Source organism: Miscanthus floridulus, chromosome 11 (genome assembly GCF_019320115.1).
Source record: "Miscanthus floridulus cultivar M001 chromosome 11, ASM1932011v1, whole genome shotgun sequence".
Lineage (NCBI taxonomy): Eukaryota > Viridiplantae > Streptophyta > Magnoliopsida > Poales > Poaceae > Miscanthus > Miscanthus floridulus.
This window is the reverse complement of record NC_089590.1, coordinates 58842961-58861738: the sequence shown is the minus strand read 5'-3', so window position 1 is coordinate 58861738 and position 18778 is coordinate 58842961. Positions and strand designations below refer to the sequence as shown.

General features: G+C 46.8%; 3 protein-coding genes across 7 annotated transcripts; 1 reads left to right on the top strand and 2 right to left on the bottom strand.

The window, feature by feature from the left end:
- The first annotated feature begins 1927 nt into the window (after positions 1-1927).
- LOC136490869 (B-box zinc finger protein 24-like) lies at positions 1928-3318 on the top strand. 2 transcript variants are annotated; one of them, XM_066487067.1, is made up of 2 exons: positions 1928-2784; positions 2917-3318. In XM_066487067.1, exons 1-2 carry the CDS (start codon positions 2214-2216, stop codon positions 3147-3149), a joined length of 804 nt encoding a protein of 267 aa, XP_066343164.1. In that variant the 5' UTR covers positions 1928-2213; the 3' UTR covers positions 3150-3318. The 2 variants fall into 2 exon arrangements, with proteins under 2 accessions (XP_066343164.1, XP_066343163.1); XM_066487066.1 differs by having other exon boundaries at positions 1946-2780; positions 2913-3318.
- Positions 3319-3453: 135 nt separating this feature from the next.
- LOC136490868 (uncharacterized CRM domain-containing protein At3g25440, chloroplastic-like) lies at positions 3454-6984 on the bottom strand. 2 transcript variants are annotated; one of them, XM_066487062.1, is made up of 4 exons: positions 6285-6984; positions 5586-5892; positions 4951-5361; positions 3454-4593 (listed from the first exon to the last, which is right to left on the bottom strand). In XM_066487062.1, exons 1-4 carry the CDS (start codon positions 6425-6427, stop codon positions 4012-4014), a joined length of 1443 nt encoding a protein of 480 aa, XP_066343159.1. In that variant the 5' UTR covers positions 6428-6984; the 3' UTR covers positions 3454-4011. The 2 variants fall into 2 exon arrangements, with proteins under 2 accessions (XP_066343159.1, XP_066343160.1); XM_066487063.1 differs by having other exon boundaries at positions 5586-5876; positions 6285-6499.
- A 1163-nt stretch (positions 6985-8147) lies between these two features.
- Positions 8148-13195, bottom strand: LOC136493185 (uncharacterized). Of its 3 annotated transcripts, none has more exons than XM_066489235.1 (6): positions 12507-13195; positions 12255-12390; positions 12066-12130; positions 11380-11473; positions 11001-11045; positions 8148-8662 (listed from the first exon to the last, which is right to left on the bottom strand). In XM_066489235.1, the coding sequence occupies exons 4-6, from the start codon at positions 11425-11427 to the stop codon at positions 8450-8452; spliced, it is 306 nt and encodes a 101-aa protein (XP_066345332.1). In that variant the 5' UTR covers positions 11428-11473; positions 12066-12130; positions 12255-12390; positions 12507-13195; the 3' UTR covers positions 8148-8449. The 3 variants fall into 3 exon arrangements, 1 of the variants encoding a protein (XP_066345332.1); XR_010768313.1 differs by having other exon boundaries at positions 8210-8624; XR_010768312.1 differs by lacking the exon at positions 8148-8662 and adding an exon at positions 9585-10716.
- Between the last annotated feature and the right edge of the window lie 5583 nt (positions 13196-18778).

The following is an 18778-nucleotide window of genomic DNA, read 5'->3' as shown; positions in this document are numbered from 1 at the left end:
ACTCACCTCGCTTGGCTATCGGGATATAAGCTGTGGCCTGTGCCGCTATCCGTCTGCTTCGCTTGGGGAGCGAGGGCGGTGCACGTCCGCCGAGGGCCGCCTCATCTCCAGGCAGCTCGAGAAGTGGCAGCTGCCTCGCCTTTGTAACTCGCTCGGTTATTGACGTCGTCCGTCACAGCCATGATCGTCCATCGGGGACGGGTGGCTGTGTCCTCGCCTAGAGTGATGGCATCAGACCTCTCTAGACACACCTCGGCATCCACGACGTCGGCCTGTCGCTCCCGCGGTGGCATGACGAGTGGCTGACCCTGCATAGGCGACAAAGAAGGCGAGTCCGTCGTCCCCTGGGCAGTCTTCATCGGAGAATGGGTGTTCACCAACGATGCATCGACGGGTACTCCAGGTGGCCAGCTCACGATGAACGAGGCGACGAGCTCTTCCAGCATTGGGTCGACCCACGCGGGAGGCCCGCGCGCCTGTGCCCAGCTCCAACAGCAGCGGGTCAGGCTCGAGGTGTGCAGCAGTAGAGATGGCACCGTTGTCGGAGTGGTCGACAGGCGCGCCCATGCTGGTGTCCCTCGCCGGCTTTTATGAGGCACGGTATTGTCTTTAAAGTCTAGAAACTAGAAGAAGCAAGGTTTGTCTAGCTTACCAGTTACCACCCTATTTCATAATCTAGGGCCTTGTTTAGTTGGCGATTTTTTTGGAAAATAGTACTGTAGCACTTTCGTTGTTATTTGACAATTAGTGTCCAATCATAGTCTAATTAGGCTTAAAAGATTCGTCTCGTGAATTTTGTCTAAACTGTGTAATTAGTTTTATTTTTTATTTATATTTAATGCTTCATGCATACGTCCAAAGATTCGATGTGACGAAGAATCTTGAAAAATTTTGTAAAATTTTGAGAACTAAACAGACACTAGTTTTCTCTAGATTTCATAAGCTATGTACGTTTGGAGCCCTAGATGGACTATGAAAGCCAATTTCCACAATCCCTTAGATTCCAAACATGGCCTTGGTGCATGGTGCCCCACTCTAGTGAGTCGATATGGCGTGCATCATAATCTCAGTCTCACACTCGTGCATCATAATGGCCTGTTCGCTGGTTGGTTTCTAGGTTAATAAGTCCGACTGGTGTTGATTTATTGTGAGAGAAAAATACTGTTACTGACTTATAAGTCTTAACTGAAACCAACAAACGAACAGACTGAAAGAACAGTAGCTCTCCTACTTTTTTTAAGAAAAAGAGAAAAGATCATAGAAGATGAGTAAGACTTGAGTTACAGCAGATTTAATCCCCTTCAGTCCTTTTCTATCTCCAATTCACGACCGAAATCGAACCAGCTGGAAGTGTGTTCGTAAAGCTGAGCATGTTGCACTCACGTGTGGACAACTGGACACTATGGCACATATCTCAAACGTGTGGCGCGTACGGGATTTCCCCTGTCGATGGCCACGCCGTACCAGGTACACTGGCGGACCATGCGTGCACATGGACAGAAAATCCCCGCCCGAAACGGAGAACCAGGTCGCTACCGCTACCGGTACCGTCTGTCCCGCTCGCGCGTGCAAGTGCAAGCTACAACTTGCAAGTGGCCACAATTTCATCGTCTCCAATTCCACGGAAAGATCGTCTCGCCCATCCCCACGCGGGGCGCGGGGCGCGGGCCTCGTTCCTGGGCCGAAACTGGTCGAAAAAATACTATTTCGGCTAAATTATTACGAGAAAAAAATATAGTTTTAATTAAAAAAAGAAGCAGAACAAATCGAATATGGTGAAGTCGAACAGGTCCCACACATCAGCCGATCAAATCAAAATCTTGGCCCGCGCGGCCGCGCCCGCGGTCCCGAGGAGATACTCCCGGCTTGCAGCGGAAGCCGCCAAGCAGCTGGCGGAGCCGAGAGCGCCTCTCGTCCACACAGTCACCCCGTCCGGCTGGTCCGGGTCCCCCCGCCCACACCCACCGCGTGCCGGGCCGGAACGGGGCGAGCCGGGGCGTGACGCGCGCTGCGCGATTTATACGCGCCAACCACGCCAGTTAGCTCGCTGCTTTGCTCCCGTTGCCGTGCTGATTTTTTAGGTGGCTGCTGGCCTGCCTGTCTCGAGCGGGAAGCTCCGGATTACGCGAGGCCTGCCTGAGAGCTGGGTGGGGTGTGTGTGTGCCGCCGAGCCGCTGAGGTGAGGAGTAGGAGAGGGCCGGCCGGGCGGCGGCATGAGGATCCAGTGCGACGCGTGCGAGGCCGCGGCGGCCACGGTGGTGTGCTGCGCCGACGAGGCGGCGCTGTGCGCGCGCTGCGACGTCGAGATCCACGCCGCCAACAAGCTCGCCGGCAAGCACCAGCGGCTCCCGCTCGTGCTCGGCGACGCCGCGGCGCTGCCCGCCGCTAGCAGCCTCCCGCGCTGCGACATCTGCCAGGAGAAGCCGGCCTTCATCTTCTGCGTCGAGGACAGGGCGCTCTTCTGTCGCGACTGCGACGAGCCCATCCACGTCCCCGGGACGCTCTCTGGCAACCACCAGCGCTACCTCGCCACGGGCATCCGCGTCGGCTTCAGCTCCGTCTGCGGCGCCGCCGGCGCTGAGGGCATCCCGCCGTCGGCGCCGCCCAAGGGCAGCTCCAACAAGCCCGCGGCCGTCAGCGCGCCAGCTGCCGGGGCCACCAAGACAACGACGGTCAAGGAAACGCTGCCACGGGAGGTGCCGTCGTCGCCGTTCCTGCCACCGTTCGGTTGGGCCGTCGAGGACCTCCTGCAGCTGTCGGACTACGAATCCAGCGACAAGGCAAGTACCTAACCATCCAAAACCTTTTTTTTTGTTCTTCTTGTTGTTGATTGGCAGCGAGGACTAGAAATCAACCACAAGTGTTTCACGTTCTTACTCAATTTTTCATCTGTTTTGTGTTCGCTGTTGCAGAAAGACTCGCCTCTTGGGTTCAAGGAGCTGGAGTGGTTCGCGGACATCGACCTGTTCCACGCCCATTCGCCCGCCAAAACCACTACGGCGGAGGTCCCCGAGTTCTTCGCCTCGCCGCAGCCAGCGAGCAACGCCGGGTTCTACAAGACGAACGGAGTAGCGCGCCAGAGCAAGAAGCCACGGATGGAGGTGCCTGAGGACGACGAGGACTACTTCATCGTTCCTGATCTTGGCTGAGACGAGAGATCTTTGCATGATTCTCCTGTCATGTGATGTGTATGTATGCAAAATATGTATGCCATCATGAGATGCACTGACGCTTACGTTGGACATATATATGTAACTATGTAAGGCAGGGCCATACTTTCGGCCTGATAAATGAGATCGGTTTGATGTATGAGATGAATTCACTTGGTGCAAATGTTCTTCAGCTGGCGTGCCATTCTATCAGATGTTTACCAGTGATATCGTGATTGCATCAGCTAAACATTTGTGTCGCCTGAACACGGTCAAATTGACTAACAAGTTGATTAACAGAGACAGGTTTGCAAATGGAATAAAAATGCAGTGTACCGAGATCATTCGGAAGCACCAAGATCTGCAACATTCGATAATTTATTCTTTTACAATCTGTGCGCAGTTTATTTCACAATCACAAGACATCATTACAAATTAGCTATTTTTGGGTAAAACCTGAAATGTTATGCTAACAATACAGGGAGATCAACCAGCACTACGCACAATCTAGCTCCAGTAAAAGGAATATTAATAAGAGAACCAAATGAAGCAATACCAGTTTTGTATGAGCGGATACTCGCATATCTTGAAGGCTTTACAAAAGTTAGCACTTACAAAGGAGGGCTACGGCTAACACCAGGAATTTCAACAAAAGTATGGAACCATAAGAATATGCTCTATAACATCAAAGCTATCAGTCATCGAATTCAAATGGCCCCATTGAATTCCAGTTATATTATGATCACTGTAAAACAATAGTGAGGGTTGGTCCTATCACTAGACGATCGTAAATTCTTTCTCCACAATGTACTTTTTGCAGTGTACATAAATATGAAGATCGTCATATACAAATCCCATTTTTTCACCTTTTCTTCAACAATGAACTAGCTCTCAGAAAGATTTTATCAATCTCATCGAGCTCTGACACTTTCAGTTCTTTTGAAGGTGAATCAATCTTACCTGAAAGTGAAGCGATCTTCCGTAGATGCGCCTCGAAATCATCTGGTTCGTTATCATTTTTTTCTGAGGGAAACTTATCCAGCCTATCGAGATACAAGGGGCGATCCTTGTTGTCCTCTTCCTGCTCCTCTGATTCTGTCTCAAAAATGTCAGAGAGATCCTCAGACTCTGAAAATGACAAAGACTCTGAAGCTGAGTCATCCTCAACCTCAGAACTTTCATCCTCTAACCTCTTGGATCCCTCTACACTTCCTGACAGGAGATCAGATACGGTTTTGCTGTGAACTGAACTACAAGGTTCTTTTCTCGCTGGCATACTATTTGTATTGTGTGAAATTGAAGCAACATGTTTCCCTACACTTTGTCCTTTATGCTCTCCAGCTAACTTCATCTGCGCATAAAGATCTTCAAGCTCCTGCTCAAGCCTAGGAATATACCGCCTAAGAGCTCTGAGCTTTTCCATATATTTGGATTTATCCAGTGCCTAATTGAAAATTCCAAAACAATAAATATGATGAACAAAAGAACAACTTTTAGAGAAAAAAGGACAACTATTTGTCTATGCTTTAGTATATTATTAATTTACACCTCAAAACACCCTTGCCTCTACCTAGATAAAATTGGCTGGATATGTTTCCAATTCTGTAATACAGTGACATTGATAGATGACTTGTTGAAACAAATCAACAAATTTAGGAAGCCTTACCGTGGTTATATTGCTTGAACTTCTTGGAACTGTCCTATTACTAGTGTTCTAATGTTTTTTACCCAACTATAACATACATCCTATGGTAAAGATGTAGATATGTTTTTCCTTGCACTATGATGCCAGAAGACGTACCTTTTTCCTAGAGAGTGAAACTTTTGGAGACATGATTTCTGGTGGTGGCTGTGCATAGTTTTTCCCTCTGTACATGATAATTGTGTTCCCATCTTGAATGTCAAGTACAATCCCACCACTTAGTCTGGCTAACTCAGTGGCAATTTCCTCCTTGACCTCCTCTGGTGTGAATGTTTTCACAATTACCTGGAGAGTTTGATGCTTTTTCCAATGCAAGTGCATGTTCAAGATCACTCCCTGATAAATTCCACGTCTTCCAACAGGCACATAGTTTTTACATTTTTGGCCCATCTTGAGGAAGTAGAAGTGCTCTTCAGGTGTAAGCACCTCAGGATCATGTGTAGGTTCTGATGGATCTTCCGGTTCAATTTTTTTCAGTGCTGCAACAAGCCGCTCTTCCTTCTTTCGAGCCTTTATGGAACATCCAAGAAAACATAGAATACATTCAGAATAGAGTGATTATGAATTATAGGCGATAAGAAGTAGTTTCTTGCTAGAGTGAAGGTTCAACAAATGCCAAAGGATGAATAGGAACATTGGATGAATGTAAGCAAACATCAATTATTTATTTTAAAGAATCACTGCTACCAAATCAAATATGTAATAGGTATGGAGGGAATGGCAACGCAACTTACTAGCTTCAGTTTGTACAAAATCTTCTCCTCTGCAGTCATTCTTTGGATCTCCTTTTTCTTTTTCCATCTCAAGGATTTCAAAAATCTTGTTACTGCCCTCCTTCCTTTCAGCTTTTTCCTCTTGGGTTTTGGTTCACTAGAATCAACTGGTACAGACACTCCTGGATTTTGTTGAGGCCCTGCAGTAGCCTGATTTCCACTATTGACTGATCGACTTGTATGGATACAATGGTAGGCTTGAATGTTACAACTTTGCAACCAACTGAAGAACCCAGGATCTCGGTTGAAAACCTTGTGGAAAGTATAACTAGAACAGAATTAGAACATGCAAAACAAGAAAACTGCAGAATTGTGGAATTGTTTCAATAGTGAACTGGTCCACCGCTGAGAATCAGAATGTGCTCATAGGTATGGGTGCGCACAGACAGAGATAAAAGTATAGACAACAAATGTAAAAACGTGGCTGAAAGCAATAAACTGTGTTCGAAGGTTCCCCTCTCCGGCATTTAGACAAACACCTGATGCAACTATGCCCCGGAGAGGCTCTATCATTTCATCGCAGACCAACGGCACAGGAGCAATCGAAAGCAAAGTCTAGACACAGTAATATCTTCATCATCACCTCACTAAATTTGCATCGACCACTTAATAAAGTAATAATCAGGGCAGGAGGATCAATTGGGTTTGTCTGACTCTTACGATGGTGAGCTGGGCAGCTGCAGCGTCCCATGGGAAGACGCCAAGCTCCCACCGTAAGACGAAGGGAAAAGCGAGCGAGACCGTGGTTCCTGTCGCCGCCACAACCTTGTGTGCCGCTGGAGCAGGAAGAGACGGCTGGCCATCACCGGGCCAGCAGGGCACACGCAGTAGGGAGCGAGAGGGAGTGTGATAGAGAAACCACGTCCGCGCCTTGGGCCGAAGCGTGCGGAAGCTCTAGGCGCTAAGCCGCCGGCGGGGAGGCGGGAGTACCGCCGACGCCGACCGCGTGGGGGCTCCTGCGCTGGGCGGCGCGAGCGTGCGGGGGCAATGGCTGGCGCATTGCGGCGCGAGAATTCTGCGGGAGCGGAGTGGGGAGCGCTTCTGGGTGACGGGGACGACGCCTCGGGCTCTCTCAGCCGTGTGGGCCGTGCAAAAAACGCCCGCGGCTGGCTACAGGCCCAGCCGCCCAGGCCGGTGTAGAAGGAAGAGACGCTCCTTGTGGGCTTGGCCTGAGGAGGACTTCCTGGGCCGAACTCTATTTCCGTTTTTCGTTTGGAGGGACACTGGTTCCTTTTAAAAAAAAGGAGTAAGAGACACTGGTAAACTTCTCTAAAAAAGGAGACACTGGTAAACTGTTTTCATTTGATTGAATGAAGAAACGGATAAGTAATTAAAATGTGACTGACTAGCTCAATCTCTGAGAGTTGGATTAGAGGATCCCTATTTTTGAGTGATCCATCCCCTTGACGGCTCCACTACGCTGCTGGCAGTTAATAAAAACAGGGGATCACGTCTGGAGAGAGGCAAGGCATGACAGAACATGCCGACAGGATTGGGTTATACTAGTAGTCACGAAACTTACATTTGACATGTGAGCGAGATAGATAAACACCATGTTTGTTTAGGCTGGTTTGACTTATAAGCCATGACTGAAAATACTGTTGGTTGGTTTGGTGTGAGAGAAAAATATTGTTAGTTGACTGATAAGCCAAATACGACTAAACAAACAGGCTGAAAGTCATGCAATGCAGATTTCACTTGACTGCTGGCCTGCGCTACACGGCAGTACGGCACCTCGTTTTACTAGGCGGCCAGGTCATACAGCTGGGGGAATGGAAAGGCTTCTAAGCGAGATGATGGATCCTATCAAGACCTACGACTGCAGCAATATTACTGTAGCAAAGACCTCCGGCTGCAGCCAATGCAGCCGAGCACACTGACGCTTCCATGGGTTAATTTATTTTCTCATAGGTACGTTGATGGACAAAAATCATTACCCATTGTGTCACGACCCGACTATCATTCCAAATTTAAACTTTGCAAAAAAAAAGTCGAAGACCTCACCCCTGACCATCACCTCCTGACCCTTGAAGTGAACCTCGTTAATCTCTAGAAACTTCTCATAGATGATGCAGCTCTACCCTTCTATGTCTTGAGATCATCTTTTCTCCCTACCTTTTTCATGCCATGGTCGGGTTCGTCAACACACTGTTTCATCTCTCGGCTCGCATCGAGCAACGTTCAACCGTGAGTTAATCAATGTGAGCTAGTCACCTCTTCTCAAACCGTGTCTTACAACTTTCTGTAATAGGGATTCCTAGATATTGTAGTGGTAGATCACCCAATTTGCAGCCAAAGAGTTTGGTGTATTGTGTTTTTACATCCTGAGTTTCACCAAAGCAAAATAATTCACTTTTATGAAAATGAACATTGATGACCTAAAAGTTATTTAAAAGCAAAAAATTAAAAATACTGTGTTTATATTCGTCCCATTATATTGGTTTGCCTACCTAATGGACTATTGGTTTGCCTACCTAATGGACTGGATGTTAGCTAGGATCTGGACTAACACTTAGCTATTAATCTGCATATATTTAAATAGACTGACTATGGTTGCTATTTATTAGTCCAAATTATCCAAATAAATCTTAAGGTTAGTATTGTTTGTCCGAGTGATTCGAACAAATCCTAAGATTAGTCTTGACATATTTTGTGGTATAAGAAAATTCACAGCAAAAATCAAGACAATGCAATTCTAGCAGACGGATACGAAAAAGTCCAGCAGCAACATTAACTATTCTAGCGATATTTCATAAAACGACAATATATTTAGGTCAACAGGTGAAATACATTACGTAAGCATGATCCACCGGTACTCCACCATACTAGTTTTTCTTGCTCCCCTGCTCCTTCCGTCCACCAACAGCAACTCCGGCAACAAATGCAGCAACACCTACACCTACTACCGCAGCCATTGGTGCCATCTTGTTCCTAGTGGCTCTTTTCAGCTTCTCATATCCCCTGGACAGCACGCCGACGGCATATCCTCCAGATAACATGCTAACAGAAGTGTTAGACCGTGCCTTGGTCCTCATTAGCTGCTCATACAAAGCAGATTTTTGAAACAAAAGATATCGCAAAAATCAACATGCTTCCACAAAATCAATAATGAATGAGGATGTAGTCGACTGGTCATGTTGAATGTCAACAAAAGAAACAAATTTTTTTCCTTGATAGGCAACAATACTTCACTGGCAACACAAGTTACATAAGCCATTGAAATTTGACAAGGTAGTCAGATTTAAATATCACTATAATAAGAGTTCATATTACACCTAACTTCCTAAGACTATATTTCAGTTTACTTAACACCCTAAGTCTACAATATCGGATCAATCGCTGTTTTTTTCTTAGAAGTTTTATGAAAGCGGACAGTAGTGTTGCTTCGTAAGCAGCCACTTCATATACTGCCTTCCACATCAGACTTCCTCTCCCTCTCCCTCTCCCTCTCCCTCTCTTGCTCTTCTATTTGCTAATGGAATTGACACACACGGCCTCCACCTACAGCATCCCCACTCATGTGAAAAATGAAAAAACCACCGTCGCTAAGCCTGTTCGTTTGGCTGTGGCTTGTCGTAAACGATCGTAAATTTCCAGCCGGAATAGTATTTTTCTCTCACACAAACCAGCCAGCAGTACTTCTTCACGAACCAGCCAACCGAACAGGCTAATGATGATGGCATTGCTGTTATCCACCACAGCCAGTGCACTCCGGAACAAGGTATTGATAGCGACAAGCAACCTCCTCCGGCAGCCTTTCTAACCTCGATGGAAGGGATTATTTCAATAGACTAGTATAGTCCCCGTGCTAACGCCACGGTTTTATTTCAGGGATATACATAAAAACAACTAACGATAATATATTTTTCTGTGCTAACACTATGGTGACCTTCGGTATTACAAATCAAACATTTATTTAAAAGATAATATATGCATCTGCAACAAAGCGAAGATGTGGTATGTTTAAGATTCACTAAAAACAATGATACATTGAGTTAGATACATTAGCACTGATCTCATTTGAAATACATTGATAACTTCATGGGACACACTCAAAGGGTTAGAACTACAATAAGTATATTTTCTGCCAATCGTCTTCTATACCCTAGATACAGAGGCGTAAATAAGTATGTCTTGGTTGCATTGATCGCCGTGGCAAATGTTCAGCATGGTGTGTGTGAAGGACCTTTCTACCAAAATCTTCTCTGCTTCTAGCAAGCATGAGATGGTCCAAACAATTGTGGATGGCTGCAGCTATGTTGCATTGAAGATTGAAATTAGCTTGTTCTAAATATCATACATTAAAAAATAGAGGAATTATTAATTAAATGGACTATATGAGAATTATTTACTGGAAACTTTCAATTCAACTTTCTTGAAGGATCTCACGAGAAACTGGGAAACTGCAGAGAAAGATACATTTAGTAACTTAATCATACCAACTGTAAAACACCACAATCATACCAACTTTTAGTAGGCACCACAATCTATATCATGACAAAGAATGTTCAGTTACTAACAAGATAGTATATTGCTCATGCTAATGCTACATCCACATTAAATCCCAAAGGCAATTGTAGGCTAAATATAAAACATGCATCGGCCTTATAGGTTACACATGTCCGTGCTAACGCTACGAACCACGCTAAGTCCAAAGTTAATTTGGTATCCATGCACAACATTCCATAAAGGCTGCTTTATTCCTAAACAAATTAATGAGAACTGTGAGATTACAAGATTTAGTAAACCATAATCAATCATGCAGTGTCAGGACATTTATAATTTGTGCCAATACAAGATATGAATCTCTCTCCTTTATAAACCATGATATAGCAGCTCCAAGTGATACAAATTATTTTTTCTGGTAATGAACATAAGCTCAAAAGAGGAATTTCTACAAACATTTTAGCATGATAACTACACCTGAATGTGCTTTCCTGTATGGGCATTTTTCTCAGTTGGTTGTCACCTACCAAAGAGACAGGCTCACTTCATGAAATGTTGATCAAGCAGTCACCTGACCTTGATGGATGAGTCAAATGCCAAGCAGCTCCTTCTAACTTTACAACATAGTATAATGCCCGTGCTAACGCTACGGCAACACACAACCAGACAAATCAAATAAGTAAAAGGCATACTCCTTCAAGTCTTCAAATAAATGACGTTTCGAGGTTGTCCTAAATCAAATGTTTTATACGTGGAGTCTAACTTAATTTGTATTATGTGTTAAGTTTTTGCAATTTTGCCATAAAAAGAGACTAATTTTTTTGTGACTCAAAGAGACTACTAATTTAATTCGCACAAGAACACAAGCAATTGTAGAAAAGGAAAAAGCCTGAATACAGATAACATAAGTAATCAAGCAGAGAGTCATACCATTTTCTTTGATACACAGAAAGTTAGAAAGTTGATATAAGGCACCTGAAAGAAAAACATGAGCTACATTAGTAGGGTCATAAGATGCTCAGGAAATGCAAATGACAAAACTTGTGCACATCAGATGGCAAATAGAGCAGTGAAACCCTTTATCAAACAACTCTTTCTACCTATTCATCGGTACACCTACAACATTAATTTAAACCAAGCAACAAAGGCTTACTAATATAACAGAGCAAAGTGTCAGTTTTAAAAGCAGATGGGTGTACGAGGTATCTCATGTAACAATACCTCGGAGGCTTCAAGTGGAGTCTAAAACTGTGTTTTCCAAAAGAAGAAGAAGATGATGAAATATAAGCAAAGTGAAGCGTCACCTCACCTTTCCCTGAATCAACAAAAATTCATTCTTGCTCTTAGTGTTTGACATCTCTTAGAATAAACAGAAGTTCAACCTTGTACTAACTTCAAATGATCTGAAATTTGGCAAAGTACACCAACAAGATCAAAACAGAGGACAGAGGAGTATCTGTTAGGGGTTGACTGAAAAAAGTGTGAAATCCAAAATGTCTTGAAAACTTTTATTCAGAAGCCACATGAGACAGCATTCTTCTAAGCCAGACCAACATGTCACGGTGAAATCTCAAAGGTAGCTATTATGCAAGACAGTAAAAATATGATGAAATAGTCATGGTGCCCAAAGTTATTACACGAGAGATGTAGTATGTTTGCATCATAAAAATTTCAAAAGACAAAAGCCAACATGTCAACTATATACAACAGATAACAACCAATGAGATATTGGTTCATTTCCTGGACACCATTCATCAACTGAAATTTATGTAAATTCTCTGCAGGGATATATGAGAAACTTGGACATAGAAAACATTCGTCCTTTCTCACAAGGTCACCTATGATAATACTAATATAGTGAATTTATATTACACGAAGGCAAACGTTGAAATCATGCAGGATTATATGATGGGAACATAACAGTAAGACCAAGCTTGCAATGGGATTTAGTAATGCTGATGACTTTCTAAACACATGTGCAGGGACAACGTGAACCTGAAAACGCATATCCATCTGAATATATCCATCTTCTCTGCCGAAATATCCATCTGAATATTCACCTGCACCACACAATTGACACGGATTAGATTCACACGAACATCTGCAGCTCATTATATTTCCAAGACCAAAATTGCAACAGGAGAGCGAACAAAGGGAGTTAAATCTCTCAAATCGCTATCTCACCTCACCGCCGAGATAGTAGAGAGGTCGCTGGAGGAGGTGAGCACCGTGTCGTGGAAGGTGGACCTTCCTAGGACCCGCACCATACTCGGATCCACCATGTGCTTCCCGCCTAGTATCTTCAGTATCGTCATCTTGCCTACCACATGGAAAAACGAAGCCACCGCCGAGCTCGATCAAATCCGAGAGAAACAAAGGACAAGGTGGAAAAACGTGTAGTGGGGGCGGGCTACGCCCGCCGGGACGCTGACTCACCGAGACGCCACGACCGGGCCTGCCGCACCTTTGCGCGCCGTCACGCTGGGCCACCTGAGCTGGGGCTGCCCCGCCGGGATGCTGCAACGCCGCGATCGGGCCTCTGCGCGCCGTCGCGAGGCTATGCCGCCATGCTGGGCCTCCTCACTGGGACGCCGCGTGCCGCCGCCGCCGGATTCGGAGGCCTGCTCCCGGTTCCCCGAAACCCTAACCCTAGCCGCCGCCACCACCGGTGGAGCCGGTGCAGGTGCCGTTGACGTGTGCTCGCTCCTGCATTGCGCCCGCTGCCTCCGAGTCCTCATCGACAAACCAAGTGCCGGATCCACTCCTCCCTTCGCAGCATCCGATCGTACTTCACCGGATCCGGCTGCTCCTTCGCCTCCGCCGGAGAGGGAGATCCCATCCTTGATGGCTGATGTGGGGCCGCCCATGGTGTGGAGGACAGGAGGTAGAGGTGGAGTAGGCCCCGAGCGGAGGGATCGCCGCGCGCCTGCACCCGTGTGGCCACGGCGAAGGAAGACGAAGAGGTGGATCGCGTCGCTCGTTTCGCGAGGTGAGGGACGCCGAAGAAAGATCGGTGTTGGATTTTTTTTCTAGAAAAATTGATTGGAGGGCGTTGTGGGAATCGAACACAGGATCGCTCGCTTGGGCGCTGCGCGTTGTGCGGTGCGGGGTGGAGGCGTGGAGCAGCGTTGAAGCCTCTGGATGATCCAAATAAGCCTGGCCGTTAGATGGAGTTGAAGCCTCCCAGGGAGGATTACAGGCCACTAATTTTAATAAAGTTGAAATTCTGGGTACAAAAGCTTTAGTGTACAATGGTTGAACTATCTCAGCGGGGGACACATTCTTGGGTGTACCTAGGATAGTTTTGATTGATCCCTTATAGTAGAGATGTAGCAACAACTGCAATTTTGGCACCATATAACAAAAATACAATTGGGTTTTTGCAGTTGTCCATAAAAACTGTCTGAAAGGGGTCAATGTGCTTTGTGGGGCTGGGGACACTATACAAAAAAATTTCAAACACACAACATATTGGACTGCAGAAGTTGAGGTTCAATTTCAAATAAAGCGACTTAAATGTATTAAACTATTATGAAACTCTGAGCAGGCAATCTTAAACGTTAGACGTTTGAGAGTTTTTTTTTAAAAAAAAGATTTGGAGAAATTGGAGTCAAAAGTGATACAGAAAAAGGCAATGGGTGCAGTGCAAGTGTTTATTTTCCTTCTCATGAAATTGAAAACCAAGAAAGGAAAGTGCTTGCAAACTAACCTGGGCATACAAAGAAAGGGAGTAGATGAGCTTCCGAGAAGCTGCACAATGGATATCATCTATGTACTGATCCCATATTTTGAGAGCAACAGGGTCATCAAGGAAGTGGAGCCGCACCTTCTCTGCCTCGGCCTGTAGCTTGTGCAGTGCCTCAGGCACTCGCTGACGTATCTTTCCTGCTTGACTGCAATGCCATTTGTGCTCCTCCGCGCTCATACCACTCTCAGGACCATAACCCTGTACATGAATGAAGGAGATTGTCATTACCGAAAAACAAAGCACCCTGAAAATTCATAATTGTTTGAAATATTCGCAAGAGCATCTTACCAGTTCTATATTGTTGCCATTGATTTTGCTTGTGTCTGCAAAAGGTTGCAAGTAAGACAGATTAGCGCTATAGATTGGATTTCGAGTTTGTTACAACAAATCAATTCTATCCTACCATAGCTCTGATGGCGACGGATATCCTTGATACGTCGTGATCTCCAAGTTGGTAGTTGCGCCTAGTCCTCGCGGGCTTCCTCCTTGGTCATCCTCCGTTGATGGGCCAGATATATGGTCGGTGAGGGTACCCTGGGCCCATATCTTTGACAGTAGCCCTCGTAGGATTTAATGACGGGCTCGTAGAGCTGTACCATCCTTCGGGTGCTGTGAGTCCCTGTAACGCTCGGGTGCCGTAGGTCCCGATGAACACTTTTCGGTACCGAGATGCTTGAATACAATCAGAAGGTCCTGAGTATTGGGATGACTGTGCGGGTTGCGCTGACTGGCAGTAATGCCTTCCCGAGTTTCAAGATTTCTTCGGGTGGAAGTCTCCCACCTATTTGAGCGCATCGCATGCGCGTCATTGAATCCTGTAAAAGATAAGGATAGTGGTGCCTGGGAACTCAAACCGTTATATTTCCCATGCTTTTTCTTTGCGGAACCCTCTCGATGCCTGGGTGTGTTTTTAATGCCAACCACCCACTCCCCCACTACCATCTTTAGGGCGCTTATTTAAACAGGGGGTAGGGAGGCCAGTGAGTCTCACCCCTCCTTTCTTCCCCAAATCCCTTAGACTTAGACAGGGTGTGAGAGTGGTGATTCTAGTTCTGCGCCATGGTTCATGGTGATTTTCGGCGGTCACGCCGACGTTGGGAGAAGGCTTTCAAGATCGGGTTCCACAGCGGCCTAGCGGCGGCCATTCTCCTTGGGTGTTAGAGGAAGTTCCGCGAAGATGGGGAGGAACAATACCATTGGTGGCCTGGGTCGCTGAGGACGCGGTGGCTGGGCTCACCGGTGGTCGGCGCTCAGGAGCTCCCCGGATCAGAATATCTGTAGGGAATCCTGGAGGGTAAAGGGCAGCTTGCTGTTGCCGGGAAACCCTTTACCCCACAGATCTCGATCTGGCTGCTCTTGTGTATCGATTCAGAGGCTTGACGCCATCGAGTCAACGTTGTTCGCTCCTCCCTGATGCCGCAAAAGATGGCGCGAGCCGCCCTCCTCATGAGGCTTCTCCTCCTCTTGGATGTTAGAGGAAGCTCCATGAGGTGGGACTCCTGGAAGCGTCTTCCAAGCATCGTCTAAGCTTGTGAAGGTTGAAGGCGGGGTAAGGGTCACTGTGCGCCTTCATCCGACTTCTACGCTTCATGAGATGTCCATCGCTTGAGTGGTGAAGTCGAACCTATACTTAGAAGGTTTATCATAACTGTAGTAGTCTCTGATAGATTGTGGTTATTGTAAGCCTGATGATGTAAGAGGCAGCAGAGTTTAATAAAAAAGAATGACTTTTGTTGATTTTGAACACTACTACCTATTTCCCGATTAGATCGGGTGGTTTGAAGATTTTTGTTCAGTCGAATCCGACCTTGCATTTTTACGGGCCCCCTTCCCGACCCGATGGGTAGTTAGTGTAACTACGGGTTATGCAAGGCGACTTGATCTGAAATTTTACTATGACCAAGTGCGGTCATTCGTGGCTCTAGAAGCCAGCAATCCCGAGAGCTCAAGGATTACTTGGGCGAATAGCGAACACATGTAAGCCTCTGGGGCTGTGGTGTATGCTTTTCTATCGAGTTAATAACGGGTAGAACGGGTGAACGTCCGCTATTCGGAAGTGGTAGGACAAAGCCTGACCAGCTAGGGCACATCATAAAACTCTTTTTCCAGATTTCAGGAGCTTGTACTTTGGTTGCAGCCATGGGCTGACCAGTTTTCTGGTTTCCCCCGGAGGGGCACACATCCGCTGAAATAAGGTACTTAGAGCCTGTTCGAACATTCAAAGGATTTACTTAGCCTCGAGGCCAGAGGTTTTAGGATCGGCTAGCGACCCCCCGAACATCCTCCTCACTCTAGAAATGGTAGGGGTTTGGCTTTCACGATTCTGAGCCAGAATCACCGACTGCACCTGCCGCTTTGGTGGGCTACGCCGGGCTTTGGTGGGGTCCAAATGTTGGTCCACCCAGTTTCACCAGCAATTTTGGGCCTCAAGCCCAGGGTCCATAAGGGTTTTTACTAGTATTAGCCGTCCTTATAGGTTAGCCGAGGGTGGAGACGGTCCGTCCCTTTGCCGCCGTCGACAAAAGCAGTAGTGCTCACTCCTCTGCTTACCTAGCAGACGTCGACACATCTAGATCTTGCTCCCGGTAGTCGTAATCATGGCACCGAGAAAGACCCTGGCCAAGAAAACCAAAACTATTAGTTCAGTAAGTGAAGAAGATATGAGCTTGAAGAACAGAGGGGGACGGAGTCCCATCCCTAGTTCTCCGTGGGAGGTGTCGACGGCGATGGAGGACATCAAGAATCTTGTGGTTGGGGGATTCCTAGCGCCAAGGGAGCTTTCGGGTTATCGGTGTGCCCTTGGCTAGGATGTTCCCGCCCCTAATTCCGGTGAGATTGTAGTCTTCATCGACTTCTTTCGTCGTGGATTCTAGGTGCCCGTCCACTGGTTCGTCCGAGATCTCCTCCAATACCATGACGCGTAGGTACATCACCTGACCCCAAATGGGATCATGCTTCTGGCGATGTTCATTTCCTATTGTGAAGACTTCATGGGGATCGAACCCCACTGGGCGTTGTTCTGTCGTTGCTTTGGCATTCTTCCTCAATCTAACCAAAAGGTCGCCGGCAGCCTTTGGATCAAGGTGGCCGACAAATCTATATTCTTTAACATCGATATCCCTTCCAACGTCCTAAATTGGGCGAAGAAGTGGTTTTATGTCTATGATTGTTCGGCTCCGGCCTTTTCCCACAAGCTCCCACCCCCTCTGCCAGCGGCAGAGAAGGAAGAAGTTTCCAAGTCCGAGCAAGAGGAAGTGGATGAACTCGAGAGTGACCTGTAGGATTACCACCGGAGGAGAGGGGTTGCCGGTCAGGCTTACCTGGCGGCCTTCTTTTGGAGGTGGATCCAGCCCCTGATGGAACATGCGTCCCTGATGGGTGACTCTCCCGACGTCGTCAGTCCGTTAGGAGAGCCCATTGAGCCGATGACTGCACTTCAGGTGCTGGTTATTACCAATAGGTGCTGGGTCCAAAATCCCAGCTCATAGGCAAAGACCATCTAGTGGAGCCCCTAAAATCGAAGCCGAGAGATGATGAGAACTCGGTAAGATGTCAGTCATTTAGTGATCAGTTGACAATCGGTTCTGATTTCCTCGTTGAATTTACTCCGTTTTGCAGGATCATCGAAAGTACTGCTCCAAGGCCCCTTTGGACAAGGTCCAAGAGCGGAGGACCGATGGTGCAGAGACATCCACCAGTAATGGCGAGAGTCCACACTTTGAGAGGAGTTGGGTGCCATTGTTCTTGCTCCCCGCCCAGGCCATGAGAGTCTGCAAGCACCAATGAGGGGGTGAAGCCCCCGAGAGGAAGAAGAAGAGGCAACACCGAGCACATGCATCGGTAGTGCCAGGTACGTCGGTTATCCTTGGCTAGTCATGGCTTTAGTGTATGTAAATTCAGTTTACCATGAGTTGTTCGTAGTGCCAAGGGCTCTAGGGTCACCCAGGACCGCCGATGACAAGCCATTGTGGCAGAACCACCCGAAATAGCGTACTTACGAAGGCACTCGTCTTCCATCAGACACTAAGCACCCCGAAAGTAACTACAGCGAGCGGTGTCCGTCGGGCACACCCTAAGGGAGAACCCGAAAGATCCACATTTTTCCCAAGGATCCAATAATGAAAACGAGTTACAACACAAGTCTATCTCATACATTAGAGTTTCTTGAAAAGTACATTATTACAATACCAAATACAGAGTGCGAAATAATAAACAGCGGAATATTAAAAGATAACATCTAGCAATAAGATAACGAGGATTCCGTCTGAGCCCACTAGATGGATCCTCCACACAAGGAACTCCTCAAGCGTCACCTGCAACAGGGGTAAATAAACCCTGAGTACACAATGTACTCGCAAGACTTATCTGATAGTGGGAATACTTTCCCGACTCCAAGGAATATGCTAGGCTTTTATGGTTTGCTGGTTCTCTTTTAGCAAAAAGCAATACTAATAGTGAGTCCTTATTGATACATTATTATCATCAGCCGTATTAAGTTTTCATCTAGTCAATCTATATAAGCATGTTCTACTTTCAAGCAAGAGTTGAGCAATCAGTTCCATTTCTTCTCCTTTCAACTTTCAGTTCTTACTACGGTGCTAAACCGCAGACAAGCCGTACCGGATAACCCGGCGATTCGCGAATCAATGTGCCCAGCTGGGTGCCCCGAAGACACACGCCCCGCTTGTACCCCAGGCACAAGCAGGACTAACCCACCACTCTCCTGTCCCGGGTGTCTAGGTCCCCGTCCAAACTTGGACTCCAAGCCCCCACATCCTGAGTCCCGGACTCAGTGCGGTGCAAGGACCTCCACCACCTCCTCTTCCCATCAGTCGGTCCGGAAAGAGCCGGATCCGCGACAAGAGAGCAGCAAGCCTTCCCTGCGCCCATACCCAAGTATGTGCTCGGGACAATAATCTGTGACTTGCCTAGAGTCATATGCAACGACCGGTCCTTAATC

Coding starts and splice junctions, on each gene's coding strand:
- LOC136490869 (XM_066487067.1), top strand. CDS start 2,214: ATGAGGATCCAGTGCGACGCGTGCGAGGCCGCGGCGGCCACGGTGGTG. Junction 2,785..2,916: donor CGAATCCAGCGACAAGGCAA/GTACCTAACCAT, acceptor TGTTGCAGAAAG/ACTCGCCTCTTGGGTTCAAG.
- LOC136490868 (XM_066487062.1), bottom strand. CDS start 6,427: ATGGCCAGCCGTCTCTTCCTGCTCCAGCGGCACACAAGGTTGTGGCGG. Junction 5,893..6,284: donor CAGCTGCCCAGCTCACCATC/GTAAGAGTCAGA, acceptor ATTCTGTTCTAG/TTATACTTTCCACAAGGTTT. Junction 4,594..4,950: donor TTTCACTCTCTAGGAAAAAG/GTACGTCTTCTG, acceptor ATTTTCAATTAG/GCACTGGATAAATCCAAATA.
- LOC136493185 (XM_066489235.1), bottom strand. CDS start 11,427: ATGTCAAACACTAAGAGCAAGAATGAATTTTTGTTGATTCAGGGAAAG. Junction 11,046..11,379: donor TTTTGTTGATTCAGGGAAAG/GTGAGGTGACGC, acceptor TTTTTCTTTCAG/GTGCCTTATATCAACTTTCT. Junction 8,663..11,000: donor TCTGTGTATCAAAGAAAATG/GTATGACTCTCT, acceptor TTGTATGAGCAG/CTAATGAGGACCAAGGCACG.